The sequence below is a fragment of the Triticum aestivum genome, chromosome 6A, assembly GCF_018294505.1.
Source record: "Triticum aestivum cultivar Chinese Spring chromosome 6A, IWGSC CS RefSeq v2.1, whole genome shotgun sequence".
NCBI lineage: Eukaryota > Viridiplantae > Streptophyta > Magnoliopsida > Poales > Poaceae > Triticum > Triticum aestivum.
The window spans coordinates 450,785,221-450,808,412 of NC_057809.1; the positions used below are offsets into that span (position 1 = coordinate 450,785,221).

Genomic DNA, 23,192 nt, shown 5'->3' on the forward strand with positions numbered 1-23,192 from the left:
ATGGGAACAAGAGGACAAAGAAGCAGTAGCGGCGGGTGGGAATCCGGCCTTTAGTGGAATCAGGGGCGAACACGCTAGGGACTACTTGCGGGCACGTGCAAAGAGGTGTGATGACGGAACTTATTACTTTGAAAACGCACGTAACGCCAAACTGTATGAACTGATGTTAGAGGCTTCCAAGATCCCTGGAAGGTTCTACATAAACTCAGGGCCATGTGACATTCTGTCCATTGCTCTGGACACAAAAGAGCCCCCTGTCCGTGCAAGGGGTATAGGTGTTAATGTCCCGCACAAGAGGGCTTTCACACTCAGCAAAGAAGAGAGGCTCGGCATGAAAAAAAAAAGAGGAGTGAAATGAAGCAGAATGCATTGTATGAAAGGTTGAAGAAGGAGATTTATCCGGCTGTTCGAAAGGATGTTGAGGAGTCAATGATGATGCAGAAGACTCTAATACTGATAGATAGCCAGAAGATGGGAGGGGCGGGAATGGAGGATGCTGCTTATTGCACGACAACACTGCACAAGAGTAGTTGTGCATCAGCTGACCCCAGCGACACTGAGACTGCGGCTGCTCGTGATGATGCTATATCTGATCTATCTGGAATGAAAGACAGACTGAAGGGCGTGCTTACACATTATGAAGGTACATTAAAATGTGCAACAGCCTAGGTTTGCCCACCCTTCTTGGAAGATGGCCTCTTCTTGGACAATGTGCCATTGAAGTCAGGCTGTGTGAAGTGCTACGTGACTGAAGTAAAGTCTGGATTCAATGAATTTGCCCTGAAGAATGTCCTAGGAGACTTTAATGAGCAAAGGACCTTGGGAGAAACACTGTTACATCACATCCAGTGCCCACGAAAGGAAATAGAGTTCATCGATGAGATTCCTGAAGCCTCGCCAAGAGTAACCACTGTCGCCCCTCAACCGGTAATGCTCTTCTTGCCACAGCAGCTCTCGCGGGCTGATGCATCAACCTGTGATCAGCCGGCCCGACTTTGTGGCATACAGGCAATGTCATCCTCCACCCCAAAGCAGCCAGTGGCAAGGCCTGCAACTGCTGATGATGCACCACCGGTTCATATGTCGGCCATTGAAGCAGTAGGGGGAGACCCAGCTGCAGCACATGCTCAGCAGACCAACCTGGTGGAACAGACTACTAAGTAGTCTGATGCTTCAGAACCGCCTGCTAAGCAGTCTATAGGTCCAGAACCGACTGCTCATCAATCCGTCGGTCCGCAGGTACGTGATCAACATACCAATGCGTCAGCACTTCCTGCTCAGCAAACCAACGCGTTGGCACAGCCTCCTCAGCACACCGACAAGTTGGCACCACCTGCGCAGAAACCCGACATAGCTTCAACATATGGTTAGCAGTCCAATGCCTCTGCTCCTACAGCCAAGTAGTCTGTCACAGCAGCACCGCCAGCTCAGCGGTCTGGCATAGATAAACCGTCTGCTAAGCAGTCCGTCCAACCTTCATTGTCTGCTTGTCAGTCTACCTTGCAGCCAACCAGACGTTCTGCCAGAAATGCTTCAAGTACCAAGAAGGAAGTGGCCAAAAAGACTACACCCACGAGGAAGCGTGGCGGGAGAGTGAATAGGAAAGAGAACGATTGCCTCTTACTTAAAGCACTCATCGCCCAGAACCAAATTAACAGCAGTTTGTTCGAATCGGGGAGTAATTATTTCTGACGCCATGGATGATGAAGAAGTAGAATTGTTGCTTGCTAAAAGTAAAGCAGCTATACTTCAAGCACGCAAGTATGTCCATGGCTAGCCATTTCTTGTTGGTGAATACTTTGATGAGTGCAGCTCCAGTTGCCGCGAGTTACATGAATATTGCATGGATCAAAATGTCAGAAGGTCATCATGGTTTGCTAGTCCACTACAACAGAGATCATTTCCGACACGATGCTGGTTCAATCAATGTGAGTTTCGAGGACTTACATCTCTTCTTCAACTTCAATGTGCTCGATGCCACTCTTGTTAGATGCCTGATTTTGTAAGTACTTAACAAACTCTGATCAACTTCTCCATACAAGGCTATAAATGATAAACAACTAACTACATTTTATTCCTCTCAGGGGATTGAACACGTAGAGAAGAAAAAGGGAGAGTGTATTTCATAGATCATGCATTAGCGAATGGCACAACATTAGATGGTAAGGACCGACGGGACTGGGCCGTTAACACGGTCGTCCGTATCTTCGAAAACACGTCCCATGCACAATCATTTCTCTGGCCATATCATGAATGGTAAGTCAAGTAAATGACCACGCATACACTGATTGTCTTTCAGATTTCGACATCATTCGTAAGTTCATGGATTTCTTAATATGTAGCAATCACTGGATATTGGTATCCATTGTTCCAAACAAGAACACAGTTTACTACATCGATTCTCTCACAGAGTCAACAAACGCTCAGGATCTGACACATGTTCAGCAATTCTTGGATAGGTATTGAATTCTATGGTGTTGAAATTAATTTGCATTCATGTCTGGTTCAATAATTGATGTTGTCAAAGTTCATCATTATTTGCAGTGTGCTCGCATTGTGGAAAACTAAACCAGGGAACCTGTTCAAGACGGAACAACCTTTGCAGCACGAGATCATTTCTCCAGTAACACACCGAAATTCGTTATTTTCGGAAAATTTATCCAACAGTCTGCAAATACATTTCCTTACGCTAGTCAAATGTTCAAGCTTCTAAATAAACCTCTTTCTATTTTGTCCAAAGAAAAAATAATACATCTAACACCGGTTAGGTTGTTCCTAACAGGACAAATACATGACTAATTTTGTACAAAAAAATTCAGTGTCCTCAGCAAGAAGCAGGGACCAACCTTTGTGGATACTATGTTTGTAGACACATGATCTTCATCTGCAAATCTGCTGATAGTTGTGACGATCCTCGCGAATTAGTACCAATAAGTCTATCTTAATTAATATCTTCTACTCCACTCATATGGCACATTCTGATCTTAAAAATACTGTAGCTCATCTTAGAACCGAGGACCCCTGAACCGCTCCCGGCTGGTGAATTGCTAACGGTTCGGAAATTTATCAGCGACTTCTTCCTGGATCACTACATCAATCTCACTGGTGATAATGAAGATTTCAGCATGCGTTCTCCTGAAACATTGAGTAAGAGTTAGCCGCTAAACATATAATGCATGGATCCATTGTTTTCCATCTGATGAGGTCTTCGTATTTCGTACACTATGGTTAATTATGTAATGCATATATGTGTGGACAAATCATTGGAATTTAGCTACCATAGGTTCAATTGCAACTGTTGCGGAATCTGATGAATGTTCTTCCTGTGGACACTATTTGTTCAATTGAATATTGTGGCCAATTTGCTTTTTGCGTGCCAATTCAAAATGGGATATTTTTGTTTATTTGTTCAATTGAATATTGTGGCGAATTTGCTTTTTGCGTGCCGATTCAAAATGAGATATTTTTGTTTTAACCTGGCAATTGCTCCGCACACGGTTCAACTAAATGAGTATGTGTGATCCACATCGGAAATCATAAGTCAATCGTAGCGGCATCGTCGGTGATACACAGCAGATGGCAAATGATTTGCAGCGCTACTACGTGTGCGTAGGGTCTCCGGAACCGTTTGTGATATTGCGTTATCGAACACGAGAACTAGGAGTAAATCGTGTCCGATGCAAAATACAATCTCAGTCGTGATTTTTTCAGGAAACGTGTGGGATCCCAAACGAAAAGCACATGTCACTCTTGCGGCAACCGTCGGTTATACCCCACAAATCACAAATGGTCTACAACACTTGTATGTGTGTGAAGGGGCTCTGTCAGTGTCAAAACCGGCGGATCTCGGGTAGGGGGTCCCGAACTGTGCGTCTAGGCCGGATGGTAACAGGAGGCAAGGGACAAGAAGTTTTACCTAGGTTCGGGCCCTCTTGATGGAGGTAAAACCCTACGTCCTGCTTGATTAATATCGATGATATGGGTAGTACAAGAGTAGATCTACCACGAGATCGGAGAGGCTAAACCCTAGAAGCTAGCCTATGGTATGATTGTTGTTTTATATGTTGTCCTACGGACTAAAACCCTCTGGTTTATATAGACACCGGAGAGGGTTAGGGTTACACAAAGTCAGTTACAATGGTAGGAGATCCACATATCCGTATCGCCAAGCTTGCCTTCCACGCCAAGGGAAGTCCCTTCCGGACACGGGACGAAGTCTTCAATCTTGTATCTTCATAGTCCAGGAGTCCAGTTGAAGGTATAGTCCGGCCATCCGGACACCCCCTAATCTAGGACTCCCTTAGTAGCCCCTGAACCAGGCTTCAATGACGACGAGTCCGGCGTGCAGATTGTCTTCGGCATTGCAAGGCGGGTTCCTCCTCCAAGTACTTCATAGAAGATTTTGAACACAAAGATAGTGTCCGGCTCTGCAAAATAAGTTGCCGCATATTGCCATAGAGAGAATAATATTTACACAAATCTAATCTACTAACGTATTCCGTAGTGTGACATCGCACCACGGCCAAGCCTTTATTCGAATCGTTTTATTGTCCCACCTTAGTGTGTCATGCGAGGCGGTTTCATTGGCACGTCTCATCGAAGCAGAGATCGTGTCCCCTTATTCCGGGATTCTCATCAATACAAGCGTGGGTAACCCAACTGCGCCATTGATTACGGCGCTTGGAGATAAGCGAGTTTTACCAGGCTGGTGGGACACGTAGTTGCATCCACCCATATAAGGGGATAAGGATCCACCTTTTCACCTACGCCTTCTTCCTCCTTTGCCTATCCATTTTCGCGCACTCGAGCTCCAGCGCCCAAGTCCGCACTCCCCACCTCAACCTTCTCCAGCCATGTCCGGAGCGGGAGGCAAGTGGATTGTCTCCTCCGTCACGGAGGGACACATCAAAAAACTGAGGAAGGCCAGACACTTGTCTAACGACATCGCCTACCGGCTTCCCGAAGAGGGGAAGCTCCTCCCCACCCCAAGGCCCCATGAGAGGGTAGTGTTCCTTCCCCACTTCCTCCACGGACTGGGCTTTCCTATCCACCCATTCGTCCGGGGACTCATGTTCTACTACGGCCTGGATTTTCATAATCTGGCCCCGAACTTCATCCTCAACATATCGGCGTTTATCGTCGTGTGCGAGGCTTTCCTCCGCATCCGCCCCCATTTCGGCCTATGGCTCAAGACTTTTAATGTCAAGCCGAAGGTGGTGCGCGGCAACCAGGCGGAGTGCGGAGGCGCCATGGTGGGCAAGATGCCCAACATCTTATGGCTCGAGGGCTCCTTTGTGGAGACCCTGAAGGGGTGGCAATCGGGGTGGTTTTACATCACCGAGCCGCGTGACCCTGAGTGGGTCGCAGCCCCCGAGTTCCGGTCCGGACCCCCAACGCGGCTCATGTCCTGGAAAGAGACGGGCCTGTCGTGGGGCAGCAAAGGAGAGGTGACTGGACTACAAACATGCATCCAAACCCTGGTGAACAAGCAGCTCAAGCTTGTCAACATAGTCCAGGTTATGCTCATCCACGGATCCTCCCGTGTCAACAATGGGCCTTCAATCTGTGGGAGTTCAACCCGGTGTAGCACCAAACTCTAAGCAGGCTCTTCGACATGACGTACGAAGATGCCTAGAAGGTGCTTTTCAAGGGCGCCGAGGCTCCCGCATCCGCTACCGAGGATTGCGGATTCAGCGCGCAGCGTCACGCTAGCGTGGTAAGTTGTTTGTACCTTTTACAGGGTATTAGTTTTTCATAGTTTAACTCTATGCGGGATCTAAGCTCCCTTACCTTTGACAGGATTGGCAGGCGAAGTCCGGATAGATCGACTGTTCGGCTCCTTTGCCCGAAGACCCAGCCGATGCCCGCTTGGCGAAGCTGCTGGTTCCGGCACCCTATGTGGTGTCGGAGAAGAAGGCCATGAAGAAGGCCACGGGGACTCGAAAAAGTGCCCGGTGCCAGGAGGTGTCGGGTTCATCATCCGATTTCTCCAAGGTGCATTCCTCCCGTGAAGACGAGGAGGAGGAAGAAGAGCCCTCTCCCCCTCCAGCGGGAGGAGAGAAGAAAAGGAAGGCCGCCCTCACTGGGGAGGCCAAAGGGTCCAAGAAGGGGAAAACCCTTCCTCTGGACTACTCCACCAATGCCGACGACGGTGGAAAGGAGTGGCCGCTCAGGGCCAAGCCCCTGGCGAAATCGTAAGTATCTGGATACCAGAGTAATTCATAGTATTCCTTTATTGCATAGCTTTCCCTTATGTCGAATATGTTTATGCAGCCCACCCAAAGACCGGCTCGACGCGTCGTCGAGCGGTTCACTGGACTCGTCGGATGTGAATTCTCTTCTGATGGCTACCTCCCCCCGCCCTACGGACGACGCCGAATGTTGCCCCAACAGGTTCCAAGCCAGGAGGAGGTGGTCCTGGAGGCGCCGCAAGGCGACCTCCCGGACTCCAGGAGTAAAGGGGATAAAACCCCCCAGGGCTCCAAGTCCGGCTCTAGGCCGGACACTGCTCTGGAACCTTCAAAGGTTCCAGAGTCCGGCGGGCGACCTCCTTCCAAGAGGAGCAAGCCCACCATGCCGGTGACCTCCGTCCAACCGGAGGCACCGGACAATCTGTTGGAGGTGCTCAAAGGCGCCTCCATCGACGAGGAGCATCGCACCATTATGAGTGCGGTGGTCCAGAAGGTTCAGTCCGCCAAGAGCGGACTGACTGAAGCTTGTGCTAGCCTTTTAACAGGCTTTGAGGTAAGTAAAGAATGTGTAAATAATATTACCGCATAGATAGTAGCCCCTGATGCTCTGTTTGGCGTTCGGAAGAAAAGCCGAATAGAGGATCAAATAAAATTCACAGGAGTCTAACAAAAAGGAGTCAATATGCGTATGCAGGCTTCTCTGCTGGCATCCGCCGCACTGACTGCGGAAGTGGACACGCTAAAGCAGAACCTCGAGCAGTCCGAGCAAGAGCTCGGGCGTGCCAAGAAGCAGCTCAAGGGCAAGGAAGGTAAGAAATACCTTGTTTAAATATATATAAAAAGTACAATTGCAAAAAATGGCAGGATTATCGTGGCTATTGTAGGGGCCACGTCTGAGGTGGCGACCCTTAAGCAAGCGATGTTCGAGGCCAAGAAGAGGGCGGCCACGGAGCACACCGAGCGGGAGAAGTATGAGGCCCAGGTTGGCAAGGTGCGGCAAGAGCTCCAGGCTCTCATGAAAAAACATGAGAGTTTGGAGCTTGACTCAAAAACGCGACCGTCCGAGCTCGCGGTGGCTATTGAAAATGCCAAGTCTGCCAAGGCCGAATCCCAGAAGACCCTCCAGGAGTTGGATGCGGTGAAAAAGATAGCGGCGGGTAAGGCATTCTTTATGCAAAGCAAGCACATAAACGTGAGTTACTTGTTACTTACCCGAATCCGGAGCTCTCCAGGATCATTCGTAGATCTTCCCCGTAGCGTGTCTGATGCCGCCGCATTCTATCGAGCCGAGGAGGGCATCTCGACAGAGAAGGTGTTCTGGTCTCAATATGCTGAGGCCAGACACCCTGTGCCCCTGAGCGACCAGCTGAAGCAACTGGTCGAGCTCCACAAGGCGGCCGAACAGGCCATGAAGGGCCTCATAGTTCGGCTGTGGTCTGGAGAGGCTCTGCCTGGGAGCTATTTCGGGCTGGTGCGGCGGCTGGTGGGGGCCTATCCAAGGCTCGAAGTCATCAAGCGCTCCGCCTGCATTGAAGGTGCCCGTAGGGCCCTTGCCCGTGCTAAGGTGCACTGGGGCAAGCTGGATGCTGAGAAGCTTGTGAAGGACGGGCCATCGCTGGAGAAATAGCATCGCAAGCCAGAGAATTATTATAATTTATAAGGATGTTCTGAAGGGTGCCCGCCTTATGGCGGCTGAATGTTCCAGGGATGTAATTTTTGAGTAAAACTCGCTCGTTTTGTCCTGTGCACTGAAAACTTGTTCATATGCGCTAAGCAATGCTGTTGGAATTTAAAATATTACCTTCTATGCGGTTGTTTATCAATTCTGAGAGATGGCGAGTCGTCGACTTCTGCCCCCGTGCCGCTAGTGCTGGGGTGTTCGGGGATAAACCTGAGTGCTCTTTTTCCCATGTTTGGGTCCTTTGAGGGAGGCGCTCAGCACAACGAACAAGGCAATCAGACTATAATGCGTGAACACTCTCACTTAGCCATAGAATTCTATAATTTTAAATTTCGGCGAAGCCCCTGGTATTCGGAAGACCGAGTTCGGGGCGCTATCCACGCCTTGGCCGGATAGAGCCGACTCCTCGCTCTAAGCGGCATAAGTCTTTAGGGACTCGAAAAACCTCTCGAACAGCGACCAGCTCTCGCTTCATCACGACAGTCAGTTTTAGCTTTCTCTACTGAGGTGCTCGACCCAGCTCAACTGGGGCACAATCGCAGTAGTTCTCCTAGTGCTACCTTAGCCGACATAGCGGAACGTAAGGCACCAAAACATAGGAGTCGGGCAAACCCAACTATTGACCCAAGGCATGATTCGGAGCCGATGCATATAATGCTATAAGTTCAGCGTGTCGCACTTGTTAAAGTGTACGGACTTCTCACACCATATTGAGGGGTACTAAAGCCCCTGGCGTATTTTGGCCGTACCAAAGTGTACGGGTGCAACATGTCGTTAAGGAACATATATTTGTAAAAAAAAAGAGTAATGCAAAAATAGACAAAAGCTATGCATTGTTTATTAAAAAGGGCTGCGATCAAAGCAGAACGATACAAATAATGCGATAAGCAAAAGGTTGGACTATTTAACATGTCTGTTCCAGGGGCAGGCTGTGGAATGGTATGCGAAACAGGTATACTGCTTGTGATAGAGACCACTTGGGAGTTCCGTAATGCGGCATGACTTGTCTGCTTCCCTGGTTCTTGCATCGTTTGTGCGGCAATTGAACTGCCGAACAGGCCTTCCGAAGAATGGAGTCCTGAAAGTAAGAGAAAATTAAAAAATCGGCAGCCCCTGGTGCGGTTTAAACCGTGTTTCGGGCGTGCCATGATGGTGCCCCTCCCCCTGTACCCATGGTATTTCTAGAGCGTAGTTATGTACGCGAAGCACTGGTGTCGCATTTTTGTGAGGGTTGGGGTTGGGGCCGCATTGCTACGCCTGCTCGGAACGTGCCAGGCGGTCTTGTTGTAGGTTACTCCGGACGCGCTTGATGGTGTCCGGACGTTTAATGGACGGACTGGAGAACTGCCTGGAGAGGCTGCTTTGTACTTCCGCTGCAAGGGCCGCCGTGTGCTCCTCCGTTCGGAGGGAGCATTCGGTGTTTCCATTGACCGTAATTACTCCTCGAGGGCCTGGCATCTTGAGCTTAAGGTATGCGTAGTGCGGTACCGCATTGAACTTGGCGAATGCGGTTCGCCTGAGCAGTGCGTGATAGCCACTGCGGAATGAGACTATGTCGAAGATTAACTCCTCGCTTCGGAAATTATCCGGAGATCCGAAGACCACTTCAAGTGTGACTGAGCCTGTACAGTTGGCCTCTACACCTGGTATTACGCCTTTAAAGGTCGTTTTGGTGGACTTAATCCTCGAGGGATCTATGCCCATTTTCCGCACTGTATCCTGGTAAAGCAGGTTCAGGCTGTTGCCGCCGTCCATAAGGACTCTAGTGAGATGAAATCCATCAATAATTGGGTCTAGAACCAATGTGGCGAATCCGCCATGACGGGTGCTAGTGGGATGGTCCCTTCGATCAAAGGTGATCGGGCAGGAGGACCATGGGTTGAACTTTGGGGCGACTGGCTCTACCGCGTATACGTCCCTTAACGCGCGCTTCCGCTCCCTCTTGGGGATGTGGGTTGCGTATATCATGTTCACCGTCCGCACTTGTGGGGGAAAACCCTTCTGTCCACTGTTGTTCGGCGGCCGGGGCTCTTCGTCGTCATCGCTATGCAGCCCCTTGTCTTTATTTTCGGCATTTAACTTGCCTGCCTGCTTGAACACCCAACAATCCTGTTAGTGTGATTGGCCGGCTTTTCGGGGGTGCCATGTATCTAGCACAAGTGGTCGAGTATTCGGTCCAAACTAGACGGGCCCCTAGGATTTCTTTTGAATGGCTTTTTCCGCTGACCGGATTTATAGCCTCTGAATCCGGCATTAACTGTCGTATCCTCAGCATTGTCGCCATTAATGCGGCGCTTCTCTTGGTGCGACGCGACCTGCCACTACTGTCCCTGGTATCCGAATTACCAGGGTTCTTGGTCATATTGTTGCTACGAGCAAGCCAGCTGTCTTCTCCCGCGCAAAAGCGGGTCATGAGTGTCATGAGTGCTGCCATAGATTTTGGCTTTTCCTGTCCAAGGTGCCGGGCAAGCCACTCGTCATGAATATTGTGCTTGAAGGCTGCTAGGGCCTCTGCGTCCGGACAGTCAACTATTTGATTTTTCTTTGTTAGGAACCGTGTCCAGAATTGCCTGGCCGATTCCTCTGGCTGCTGAATTACGTGGCTTAGGTCATCGGTGTCTGGTGGTCGCACATAAGTGCCCTGGAAATTGTCGAGGAATGCAGCTTCCAGGTCCTCCCAACAACTGATTGATCCTGCTGGCAAGCTGTTAAGCCAATGCCGAGCTGGTCCTTTAAGCTTGAGTGGGAGGTATTTGATGGCGTGGAGATCATCGCCGCGGGCCATGTGGATATGAAGGAGATAATCCTCGATGCATACCGCGGGATCTATTGTGCCATCATATGATTCGATGTTTACGGGTTTGAAACCCTCGGGGATTTGATGATCCATTACTTCTTCTGTGAAGCATAGTGGGTGTGCGGTGCCTCTATACTGGGCTATATCACGACGTAGCTCCAATGAGCTTTGTCTACTGTGTTCGGCCCTACCGGATTTGTGTCCGGCGTGACGGTTATCTTCTCGAGTCGTGGGGCGCCCACACGATCCGTAGATCGATCTTGTTTGCCTTGTCTTGTCCTCCAACATATCTCGCAGGTCTGGCGCATTTTCTCGTGCCTTGGTACGGGGTGCGGCTTGAGTGGAGGGCCGAGAGGCCTCTCTGTCGCGGCCACGAGGTGGCCGGTCGGCCGTATCAAGTGTTGGTGATGTAGGTTTAAGTGCTTCCTCCTCTAATCGGGGTAGCAACCTGCGCTTTGGGTAGCTCTTGGAGGGGCGTTCGAGTTTATGCTCTTCGGCCGCAAGGACTTCAGTCCATCTGTCGACTAGCAAATCTTGATCAGCTCTAAGTTATTGCTGATTTTTCTTGAGGCTTCTTGCCGTGGCCATAAGCCTGTGTTGAAAACGCTCTTGCTCGATGGGATCCTCTGGCACGATGAATTCATCGTCGTCGAGGCTTGCCTCGTCTTCGGAGGGAGGCATATAATTATCGTCCTCGACCTCTCTGTTTGTCGCTCTCTCATGAGGGCTGGCTTCTCCATCCTCCTGTGTTAAATCTTGCTGGAGGGGGTTTTCTTCGGCACTCTCCGGAGTATTATTATCTCCCGTGCTGGAATCACCGTATTTGCTTTGGCGGGATTTTGAGCGGCGTCGCTGACGCCGGCGCTTAGGCTGTTTCTTGGAGGGGTCATCTTCCGCTGTTCCATCGCCATCTCCTTCTTTTGGGGTGTCCACCATGTATATGTCATATGACGAGGTGGCTTTCCAGGGCCCAATAGGCGCTGGTTCTTCATCATCTCCTGCATCGGCGTCCATACCGTCGATATCTTCGGAGTCGAAGTCGAGCATGTCGGTTAAATCGTCGACGGTGGCTACAAAGTGGGTGGTGGGTGGGCTTTCAATTTCTTCATCGTCCGCATCCCAACCTTGCTGACCGTAGTCCGGCCAGGGCTCTCCTGATAAAGGGAGAGACTTTAGTGTCTTTAGAATATCGCCGAAAGGCGAGTGCTGAAAGATGTTCGCGGCAGTAAACTCCATGATTGGCGCCCAATCGGATTTGATCGGCAGGGGCACGGAGGGTTCGGAGTCCGGAGAGGAGTCCGGCTCCTTGGAGTCACGAGTCTCGCAGAGTGCGGGGCTGGTGTTCGGCTCGATCGCCGTTGGGATCGCAACCCCCGAGGCGGCATCCAACCACCCATCCTCGATCGGCGCAGTTGGCTCCGAATTAAGGGTCGAAGCCGATGCGGGTGCGGCCTCCAGGGCACTGTTCGGCGGCAGAGCTAGATCATGCTCGTCGTGACAATGCGGCGTGCTCGGCAGTGGCTCGAATCCGTCGAAGATCAAGTCCCCACGGATGTCAGCCGTGTAGTTTAAACTTCCAAATCTGACCTGACGGCCAGGGGCATAGCTTTCGATATGCTCCAGATGGCCAAGTGAATTGGCCCACAGTGCAAAGCCGCCGAAGACGAAGATCTGTCCGGGGAGGAAGGTCTCACCCTGGACTGCATCGCTATTGATGATCGTAGGAGCCATCAAGCCTAACGGCGACGACACAGAGGAACTCTCAATGAAAGCACCAATGTCGGTGTCAAAACCGGCGGATCTCGGGTAGGGGGTCCCGAACTGTGCGTCTAGGCCGGATGGTAATAGGAGGCAAGGGACACGAAGTTTTACCCAGGTTCGGGCCCTCTTGATGGAGGTAAAACCCTACGTCCTGCTTGATTAATATTGATGATATGGGTAGTACAAGAGTAGATCTACCACGAGATCGGAGAGGCTAAACCCTAGAAGCTAGCCTATGGTATGATTGTTGTTCTATATGTTGTCCTACGGACTAAAACCCTCCGGTTTATATAGACACTAGAGAGGGTTAGGGTTACACAAAGTCGGTTACAATGGTAGGAGATCCACATATCCGTATCGCCAAGCTTGCCTTCCACGCCAAGGAAAGTCCCTTCCGGACACGGGACGAAGTCTTCAATCTTGTATCTTCATAGTCCAGGAGTCCGGCTGAAGGTATAGTCCGGCCATCCGGACACCCCCTAATCCAGGACTCCCTCAGGCTCCTCAACCGTTTGTGATAGAACATTATCGCAGACGGTAATTGTTGGCAAATGTGTGCGATAGAGTCTAGCATGGCAGATGGGTTACGCAGAAAACTCGTGTGTGATGGAGCACAAATCGCACACAGTTCATATATTGACCCGTGTGCCTTACATACTGTTTCCCAAATGGTTCGCTACGACAGACCGTATGGTTTCACTGCGTCATTATTAACGCGTAATCACCAATACCACACGTGCGAAAGAATTTAGTGTGTGCTGCATCGCACACGATTACATTTTGGGAGGCCTCTAGATCACTGCTCCATATCCCCGACGGTTTCTGGGTCGTGTGGGAAGGACACCCTATCGCACACACTCACTTGGCGACGGTTCCAAATGCCATCACGAAAAGGGGTTAAAAATCGTTTGTTTAGGACCGACGCGCACCAGTAAGAGGTAGATGCCATCTCTGTGACACTTATAGGCGCAGTCTAAGATCCCTCCCAACACAACGCTGAAATCTACACCCAACATAGGCAATGAAGGCGAAGGGTGGACCGGGGTTGATTGAGGATGAACTCTGGGGAGCACAACCGTGCCACATCATGCCGCCTAATCCAAGCCCAAGAAGAGAAATGGCATCCACAGGGCGTTATCATTACATGAACACATTACCCAATTACATCATTTTGTGAAACCGCTGAAATATTTGAATGACATCATGACAAATTATAACTGCACGTAAGTTGTAACATTTCCGACGAAGTCCCATTTCCGAGTGCAGAATTGATGCAAACATTTTTTTCATAGGCCAATAGCGGCAAACTTGAGAATCTGTATTCAAATATACCCCCTATATTTAGGAATATATGACATTTTGGTAGTTCAAATTGAACTACCAAAGCGTTGTATATTTAGGAGCGGAGGGAGTACATTCTACTGGCTAGTAGTACGACCTGCCACATGCACATTAGTAACAATATACGTCCAAAAGGATTGCAACAACAACACCCGCTTACTCAACAACTATCACTGTAGAGTATTGGCGGCTTTTCTTTGTTCGTCGTTATATATCACTGCATGAAGAGATCATCACACCCAAGATCCTCGCCGTCTAGCTCTGGTTTGGATGCTTGCCACCAACACCGTCAAAGGGCATTGCGAAATTGTGCATACAAAAGCACGAATCTTTCTAGCATACTATGCTATCGTTACCACAAATACAACGACCAACCGGGACTACACCAAGAACACAGAACTCAACTGCGGATTAGCAACCAACATCGTGGGATAAACTTTGGCATGCACAGCTAATAGTCAACTGAAATCAAGAGGCGGCACCATGCACCATACGAGAGGTAGATGCCATCTCCGTGACACTTGTAGGTGCAACATAAAATCCCTCCCAACACAGCTGAAATTCGCACCCAACATGAGCAACGAAGGCGGAGAATCGGAGAGAATGGACCAGGGTTGATCGAGGATGAACTCGTGGAGCAGAACTATGCCACATCACGCCGCCCAACCCAAACCCAAGGAGAGAAATGGCATCCACGGGCGTTGTCAATACAACAACACATTAGCACTACAACATTGCAACACCGTTGAAATATTTTGATTGACCCCATGACAAGTTGTAACTGTACGTAAGCTGTGACATTTCCGAATGCAGAATGACATGCAACATTCTTTTCATAGGCCAGCAACAGCAAACTTCATAATCTGTGTTCAAATATACGATCTCCTGTCTAGTAGTACGACCGGGCACATGCACGTTAGCAGCAATATATATCAGCACTACATGATACAGTAGTATGTTTTCGTAAAGCGAAGCACCAACAGACCTAGCACTACTCTGCCAGTCTTGTGTTCTAGTAATCCATTGGCTCAGTTATTTCTGCGTCAAAATATATACTTATGCCCGTAATTTGCGCGCGCCTAAGCAGCGTGCACTCCGAAGAGCTTAAGCGCCCCGAAGGTGGTGGCCATGGCGAGCCACCCTCCCACGAGCACCCGGGCCCCGGACCGCACCGCGCTGGCGCCGCCCAGGTACGCGCCCAGCACGCCGAAGCCGGCGAGCCCGACGCTGCTCGCCGTGCACACGGCCGCCACCCTGCCCGCCCACGCCCGCACGAACCCGCCGCTCAGAAGCGGCAGCGCGCCGCCCGCGGCGAACGCCAGGGCCGACGCCCCCGCCGCCAGCGTCGGGCTCGGCAGGTTGCTCCTGTCGCCGCTGCCTCCGTCGCCGTCCTGGCCGCGGCGGGTGCGCTTGATCTGGGCCACCTCGATGTCGTACTGCGCGTAGACGGACACGTACTCGCCGATGGCCATGCTGCAGGCGCCGGACACGAGCCCCGCGACGCCCGACACGAGCATCGCGCGCCTGGACTCGTTGACGGCGCCGACGCCGATCATGAGGGAGGCCACGCTGACGAGGCCGTCGTTGGCGCCCAGGACGGCCGCGCGGAGCCACTGCGCGCGCGCTGCGTAGTTGACGCCGTCGCCGCCCGGGCTGCCGCCACCCGCCTCCACGTCGGCCGCCGCAGGGCTGATCTCTTCTTGCTTTGGCTTGGCGAGGGACTTGGGTGCGGCGTCCGCGGCCGCGGGGACGTGCGAGCTGAGGTCGGCGGGAGCCATGGACGCAGCACACCACTGGTGCAGTGAGAGGAGGAGCTCTGGCACTGAGGTGTGCAAACGGGAACCTGGACTGGAGCGTGGTAGCCACACTCGCGGCGGCCGGGGTATTTATAGGGAAACTAGCTCAGCGTGATGATTTTTTTTTTCTTTAGCACTGCAAATAAAATGGAACGACATGTGGCCACACACGGAGATCAAACTTTCTGTGTGTCGCATGCCTTCGGCGGGTATTATATGGGCACTGCAAAGAGTTTTGATTCGAAATAGCGAGTTTCCTTCTTTTTTTTCTTTATTAATAGATCCAGAGACGTGGTGCGACGTTTTATTTCTCTCTCAGTTGAACGTGGTGCGACATCTGGGGGCGCTCGAGAACACTTCGGGCCGGGTGGGATTCCATTTCCACTAGAGGTCTAGAGTAAAAACGGCACGTTTGTAACACGTAAAAGCATACATCCATTCATTTGGGTGTTTGCGCTCCACTGCGAAACTTTCGTCCGGAGCATCCCATGAAAAATTTCGACGAATCCACAAAACTGGGAAAGAAGGGCGTGGTAACCGTCGTCCTGACGCATCATAGCATCAGTGACTTTTGCGGCTCTGTCATTTCGCTTGTTTTGTTCCAGTCACTCCACTCCTATGATACACAAATGCGAACAGAGGCATCAACACAACCGGCCACCAACTTACTGGAGGATGAAACTTGTGTGCAGATGTGCTCATGTTATCCGTCTAAAACTGTCGACTCACAGCTCAACGTTTTCAGGAAACATTTGCGTTATCCTCTAAGTTTTCGTTGGAGTGGATGGAGCGCGTTCTCACTCAAAACAAGCAAAAAGGATGATGAAGATGATTCCTGCCGTTACTTTACTCATTTACAGAGACGCGTTTGCTCTCAAGAAAAGGGCAGATGCCACAAGGGAGATATGATGCACGTAGGCCAGGCTGAAAGCAGAAACTCCAACGTTGCAAGCAAGCTCGAAGCTGCCATTTTCATTCTAGCAGTGCGCTTTACAGATAACGGGAAAGCACACGAGGGGGGCTGGGCCAGTCGCAAAGCAATTCATGGTTTCATACTGCCGTGCACAGAAATTTCAGCTCACGACATCAAAGATCCAGCGCACCAAGAGCACTAGTACAAAGAGCTGACATGGAACAAATAAATACTCCCTTCGTTCCGAATTACTTGTGCAGGTATGGATGTATCTAGATGTATTTTAGTTCTAGATACATCCATTTCTGCGACGAGTAATTTGGAACAGAGGAAGTAGTTCAGTATGATGATGATTATATATATAATTCCGAACACACACCAGTGGGTTTCCAGCAACACGAATCCAGACGGTTTTGCTTTTATACAAAACACTATCAACAGAGGCGGATCATGAGACTGCTTGAGTTTGAGAACGAGTTGAGTTGCCGTAACAAGTGCCAGTTGATGGTTATATACATAGCTCATGGAGATATCCTCACTCCTCAATACGGACTACCGATCTTACCGTGTAATAGTATCCTGTGTGATTGGCTGATTGGGAGCCTTCGTCCATTAGGTTAGGATCTATCGAATGAATCTTGCATTCTAGATCTACTACGGGAGAGCAGGTTCTCCTTTATATCTTTGAAAGATTCAAGCTCCTCGAATGCATCAGACGTTCTACGGGACATGAACGAGCTGGTGTTGCCTGCTTCAGTGGATTCGGCCCTTGATGTAAGAGATGAATTGCTAGGATCTCGCAACGGACGTGCAGACCTCAGCAGATGGACAAGATAGCCAACAGCAGCATCTTGCGATTTATGGGAGGACGTACCCGACTGGTCCTCCCTACCACCACTGCTCCTGTAAAGTGCATGTCATGGAAGCACATCAAATTTTGCTGATCAATAAGATTTATTAAACAGGGTTAAGAAAAGGCTCTCAAGTACTAAACATCACATAACATACACATGTAGCATATACTGCTTATAATTAACTAACTGGATACCCAGGTCATGAACCACATGGAAATATCAATTTGAAGAACTCAAACATACCCAGGTCTGGAATCAGGTGCATCGACATCATCCACAGCAAAAGGAAGATATGCATCATCAGTATCATCCTGTGTAGACAGTCTGCTTGAACTTCTTGAAATCCCATGTCGTGGGGAACCACTAGAGGAGAAAACACCTGAGAACCTACCAGATTCCTCCCTACTGTCCTTAGTCTGCATATAAGCCAAAAGATATAGACTTAGCAAGCATGAAATCTAGTCTATCAACTTTGGTTTATAGAGGGCAATGGAAAATGAAGGCTAAGACTCATATGCTGCCCATCATAGGTGTGAAGAGTGGTGACCCGTTTGCCTGTCACTTTTGACATAAAACTTTACCAACATCCAAACATCCCCACACTTGCAGTACACAGGTTGTGGACCATGTGAAAGATAAGAAGGAAATGCCCATAATATGTCAGTATTAGGTTCTTATAAGATGTGGCCCACAAATCAGTTAGCAGAAATGGAGTGGACACACAAGTTATTTTGGGTACACTAAATACTGATTTATGAAGAAGATGTGCTTAGAAAACTCAAGCAGGTGCACCTACTGGTATTGCTTGTACAAGAACGGCTAAGACACCAGGCACTCCACGGTCATTACACCAACAGGAGTTGAACTCTGGTACTCCAAACATCATAACTCAATTAGAGTAGGCGGGTTTATCTCTCATGCGGCCCCACCAACTGAGACTGGGAGATGCTCAGTTATGAAGACGACGTGCCGATTTGGCTTATTATATTTCTTTAGCAACACTTTGATCTTAAATGCAAGTGGTCATGAATCTTGATCATAGTGAATTGGCCTAAAAAGGCAAATTCAGAAAGAAGAACTTACTGTTTAATTCAACTCATTGAAAAAAAAAACAAGGACATAAGATTAGAAATAAAATCTTAGAAATCCACTGATTTCTGATGTGAACACTATGTTTGTCAGCTATCGGCATAGTGATTTTCCGTATCAAATATGAATATAACAAGTTTCACATCTATCTTGGTAGAGTTATTTCCAATCCCAGATATGAATACTGCAAAAAAATTAAGATTTTCAAGTTTTGACATATAATGATACAATAACACTCTCACCAAAAGTTGACAACCAATATTTCACTACGACCAAGTATGTGTAATGCATAGACTAATTTATGAATTGCATCAGGGATACAGAGGGGGTCTATTGGAAAAGGGCGAGCTTAAGCAAATTTACTCAATAAGGAGTTTTCTTACTTCGCAGGGCCTTATAAAACTAGCAGCCAGGATATAAAATGCACCAGAGGTCCTATAAGTATCACAAGTATGTCAAGTTGGTCCTAAAAGTATCAAAACACATATTTCAGGAACTTGTATATTTTGGGGACCCAAATATGCATCTTCATACGATTAGGTCTAACCGACTAAGGTTATTTAGTCTGGACAGGTTTGATCTACAAAGAACCAGGAGAGGTGTGTCATTTCCAAAATAAGAAATTCAAATAAGTAAAATAACATGTCAGCCTTCGAGCAATTCTAGAGAACTCTATGCTCCAATCGCGGTGTGTACGTAGTACAGATTGACAATAAGATAATCATTAATAATTAGACAAAATTCAGTAAAAAGAAGGTGTCGGATGCTACAGCACCCTAGGTTATAAGATTATGAAAATCATATCATACCAAGTGCCAGTCTGGAGTGATACAAATTATGCCACTACAACTATCGGGCTAAATGTTCGAGAAATAATATCAGGCTAAATTAAACAAGTTATGTATTGGTTCTCAAACAAATAGCTGTACGCTAATACTAAGGCTCTAACGGCACGCTCTTTGCGCTGAAATCATGTATATGTTTAAAAGAGAATAATAGACTAAAGTGTAGGCTCCTGATCTTGTATAGGAGTACTACCGAATTGGTCAAGGGGAGATTTATCAACATAACTTTATGGTTGGGTGCATGTGTTCCCGTGGCCTTTCGACTTTAATGGGACTACTAAAATTACCAAGATTCCACCCTTTACTTGACAAAACATCATATCAACCACCCTTATAGACCCCAGGCTGCGTTTTGGATACCATACAATCTGAACTGTCCTTGAGTTTTCAGTTATGCACACAAACATCATCAGTTAAGCATATGCAAATGCGAGGAATCACCTTTGGAGCAGCAGGCAAGTTAGCGTAGAGATCGGCCATCCGGAGCCCCTCTGCCTTCCGGGATGAGCGGCCGCTCTCTGTGAGTGACTCGTGCGACCGTGCCTCTCCTCGCACGCTCTTGGGTGAAGGTGGAGGCAGCATGAACCCCCTGCTGGGATCGGACATGTTCCGATACTGGACAGGGCCCCTCCCTCCGCCCGCTTGCGGTATGCTCATTGGCGCGGTCTCCCCGCTCAGCCGCGACTGCAGGTAGCCGCCACCGAACGTGGGAGGAGATGGCGTGGGAGAGGCCGCGTACAGCGTTGGGGGCGGTGAGAACTTGGCGTGCTGCCCGGGCGACTGCGGCCAGTAGGCACCAGCAGGCGACGCCCAGCTGTTTGGGCGCCGTGAGGGCAGCGGCAAGGCCGAGCTGGCACCCTCTGTGAGCGAGGACGGGAAGGAGCGCATAGGCTCCGCTGCCGGGCTCCCGACGTAATCGGTGATGAGCATGGCGGAGGAGAGAGACGTGATCTCGAAGTTGTAGGCGGCGAGGGTGGGGAGGTACTGGACGGACACGACCAGGCGGCCGAGGTGGGTCTCGACGGCGGGGAAGCCGCGGGTGCGCATGGCCGCCTCGTCGGCGCGGGAGAAGGGGGCGGCGAAGGAGCCGACGCGGTGGCCCATCTCGTAGTTGTAGCCCTGGCCGGAGGCGCAGAGGGTGCGGAAGACCCGGTACGCCGGGAGGAGGCGGAGCGTGGTGTAGAGCGACCTGAGCAGCGTGATGCAGCGCTTGTAGGCCCTGTTGACGGCCAGCCCTTCCCCCGCCTCGGCGGCCGCCCTCTCCCCCGGCGCCCAGGGCTCGCACGCCACCGTCCACCTCTCCACCACCTCCTCCTCCTCCCCGCCGGCCGACGGGGCCAGGTACACGTCCACCACGACCGGCTCCCCGAGGGCCGGCTCCGGGACGTGCTCCGCCGCGGGCGGCCCGTGGAGCGGCAGGTGGAACCACCGGTCCCGCCTCCGCACCGCCGCCGACGCCGGTGCCGGCGCGATCGGCCGCGGCGCGCGCGCGGCGAGGATGGCGTGCAGCGCCTTGAGGTGGAACTGCGGCACCATCAGCTCCGCGCCGGACCGGCCGCCGCCGCCGCCACCGCCAGAGTCCGACAGGCTCGCCATTGCGACCAATCTACTGCTACTCCTCCCTTCCCCAACTCCGCGGCAGTCAACCCCTGTTCCCCGCTGCTACTCTGCTGCATGGCTGGGGCGCGCGCGGCGGTACGGCCGCATAAATCTGGGCTCGCTGGCGCGCCGGGGGCGATCGGATTGGTTGGAGAAGGCGGATCCGCGCACGACCGGGGCCGGGACCTGCCTGGCTTGCTCCGGAAGGAGGATGAGGAGTTCGGATATGTCGTTCGCTCGTTCGTTTTGGCGTGCGCGACCGTGGGGATTGGGGAATTCGGTTCGTGGTTTTGAATCGCGCGAATGGGTGGTCGCTGTTGGCGTCCGTCACGCCGCAATCAGTTTCGTTTTAGGTGCCGCGACGAAGGCATCTCATCATCACCACTTCACCACTTCCAATGATTTGCGTTGCGATAAGAAGACAGACTCTTTCTCTCTCTATTTCATTCAAAAGAAAAGAGTCAAAGGTAGTTTTGCCAAATTTTGTCGAATTTGGGTTGGTGAAGGGTAAATTTTGGACCGATGATGATAAGAATTAGTAAGATGCGGCTGCTGTTGGCGTGGCTGTGCCGTGCACGTACGTTGGCCGCGTGCACGTTTGGGGCTTGTTTGATGGAGTGGAGAAGGAAGGAAGGAAGCTTTGAAGGGACGGCTGGATAATAATATTTCCTTCGTTTGATTCCCTCGTTTACCTATCAGCCTATACTAGTAGTACTGTTGTTGCTTTGGCGTGTGAAGGAGCGCGAGACAGACGTGTTCGTCCCTTCCGAACGAGGGCTTCGTAATTGCTTTCGACTTTTGTAGTGCCACATCTACATGGGATGGGATAGGGTCTTCCAACAGTGTTTACTTCCGCGAACTAACTTGCGATTAGATGGTTAGAGCGACAGTGATATTTCCAGTTCATCAAAAATGAGACCAACCCAAGAGCTAACCCTCGTTGCCTTTTCTTAATAGGAGAAACTCCGTGAGCACCGCGCGTCCGTGCCGGGACTCGAACTCGGGTGGGTTGGCAGCAACCTCAGCTGCCCAGCCAACGGGTCGACGCCCTGTCCTTGATATTCCCAGTTCATCAGGGTTCAAATTCTGCTGCTTGCATTATTCACTAGTTTATTTCAGGATTTCTGGCGAACCCGCACTGGCGACATTAAAGCATCTCCAGCGGCAACCCGCAAAAACTCTCTGCATTCATTCACGGAAAGGGGACCAATCCGGAGACACGGATGCGGGAGGTCGGCATCCAACCGTAGCCGCATATATCTGGTCTTTTGGAGAAAAAAATCCCAGTCCGCACGATCAAGTAGCCGCATGCAAAGGGCGCAGAAATTCAAATAGCCACATGCAACACTAGTTCAAATTTTAAAAAGTTCAAATATTTACATCCCAATATTGTGTTCCCTTTCACCGTCCACTGATGCTCAATCAGATCTTCCTCATGAGTTGCTCATGAGTTGGTCGATGCCGAATTTGTTGATGCATTTGAATAAACTCCTCAAATGTGGCCGGATTCTTGTCCAAAAGTTGGATAGAATCACCCATGTTCTCAAATTCCAGAACTGCGGCAGTATCGTCACCCTCATCCTCGATGATCATGTTGTGGATAATCACACAACATCTCATCACCTCCCACAAAGGTCTTCGGATCTCATTGTTTTGCAGGTCCATGAACAACTGCAAAAACGGAGCTGCAGAACTCCAAATGCCCTCTCGACATCCTTTCTAGCTGCTTCTTGTCTTTGGGTAAAGTGGGCCTTTTTCTGGCCAACTGGGTTTGAGATGGTGCTGACCAGTGGCGGACCTAGGCCCCAGGCCGGGGGGGGGGGGCAGGCCCAGGGCGTGAGGCCCATTTCCTTTGTAGAATTCAGCAAAACACCTTAGCAATTGCTACAATGCACAAAGGAGGCCCGGGGCGCTGGGCTGGGCTGGATCCGCCCCTGGTGCTGACAAAGGTAGTTCATGGAGGATAGATACCGTCAACTAGATAGTAGCCCATGTTGTACTCATGTCCATTGACAATATAGTGGCAAGGAGGAGCTTTTCCTTCAGTCAGCCTCGCAAAAAACGACGATTGTTGCAGCACATTGATGTCATTTCGAGACCCAGGAATGCCAAAAAAAGCGTGCCAACTCCAAATATCATGTGATGCTACTGCTTCAAGAATGATGGTGGGTTTCTTAACATGACCCTGATATTGCCCTTGTAAAGCCTTCGGACGATTCTTCCATTTCCAATGCATGCAGTCAAGAGATCCAAGCAAACCTAGCCACCCTCTTGCTTCTGAGATTGCCAGGAGCCTCTCGGTGTCTGCCACGGTTAGTTCCCAGG

The 23,192-nt window shown here is 50.3% G+C and overlaps 2 protein-coding genes across 2 annotated transcripts; both read right to left on the minus strand.

The window, feature by feature from the left end:
• Window positions 1–14,679: 14,679 nt before the first annotated feature.
• Window positions 14,680–15,549, minus strand: LOC123127859 (vacuolar iron transporter homolog 2-like). Its single transcript, XM_044547713.1, has one exon. The coding sequence runs from the start codon at window positions 15,547–15,549 to the stop codon at window positions 14,851–14,853; it is 699 nt and encodes a 232-aa protein (XP_044403648.1). The 3' UTR covers window positions 14,680–14,850.
• A 1,143-nt stretch (window positions 15,550–16,692) lies between these two features.
• Window positions 16,693–21,247, minus strand: LOC123127858 (autophagy-related protein 13a). Its single transcript, XM_044547712.1, has 3 exons — window positions 19,710–21,247; window positions 17,578–17,750; window positions 16,693–17,383 (listed from the first exon to the last, which is right to left on the minus strand). The coding sequence occupies exons 1-3, from the start codon at window positions 20,862–20,864 to the stop codon at window positions 17,098–17,100; spliced, it is 1,614 nt and encodes a 537-aa protein (XP_044403647.1). The 5' UTR covers window positions 20,865–21,247; the 3' UTR covers window positions 16,693–17,097.
• Window positions 21,248–23,192: the final 1,945 nt, after the last annotated feature.

Coding starts and splice junctions, on each gene's coding strand:
- LOC123127859 (XM_044547713.1), bottom strand. CDS start 15,549: ATGGCTCCCGCCGACCTCAGCTCGCACGTCCCCGCGGCCGCGGACGCC.
- LOC123127858 (XM_044547712.1), bottom strand. CDS start 20,864: ATGGCGAGCCTGTCGGACTCTGGCGGTGGCGGCGGCGGCGGCCGGTCC. Junction 17,751..19,709: donor ACTTGCCTGCTGCTCCAAAG/GTGATTCCTCGC, acceptor GCTTATATGCAG/ACTAAGGACAGTAGGGAGGA. Junction 17,384..17,577: donor GCACCTGATTCCAGACCTGG/GTATGTTTGAGT, acceptor TGCACTTTACAG/GAGCAGTGGTGGTAGGGAGG.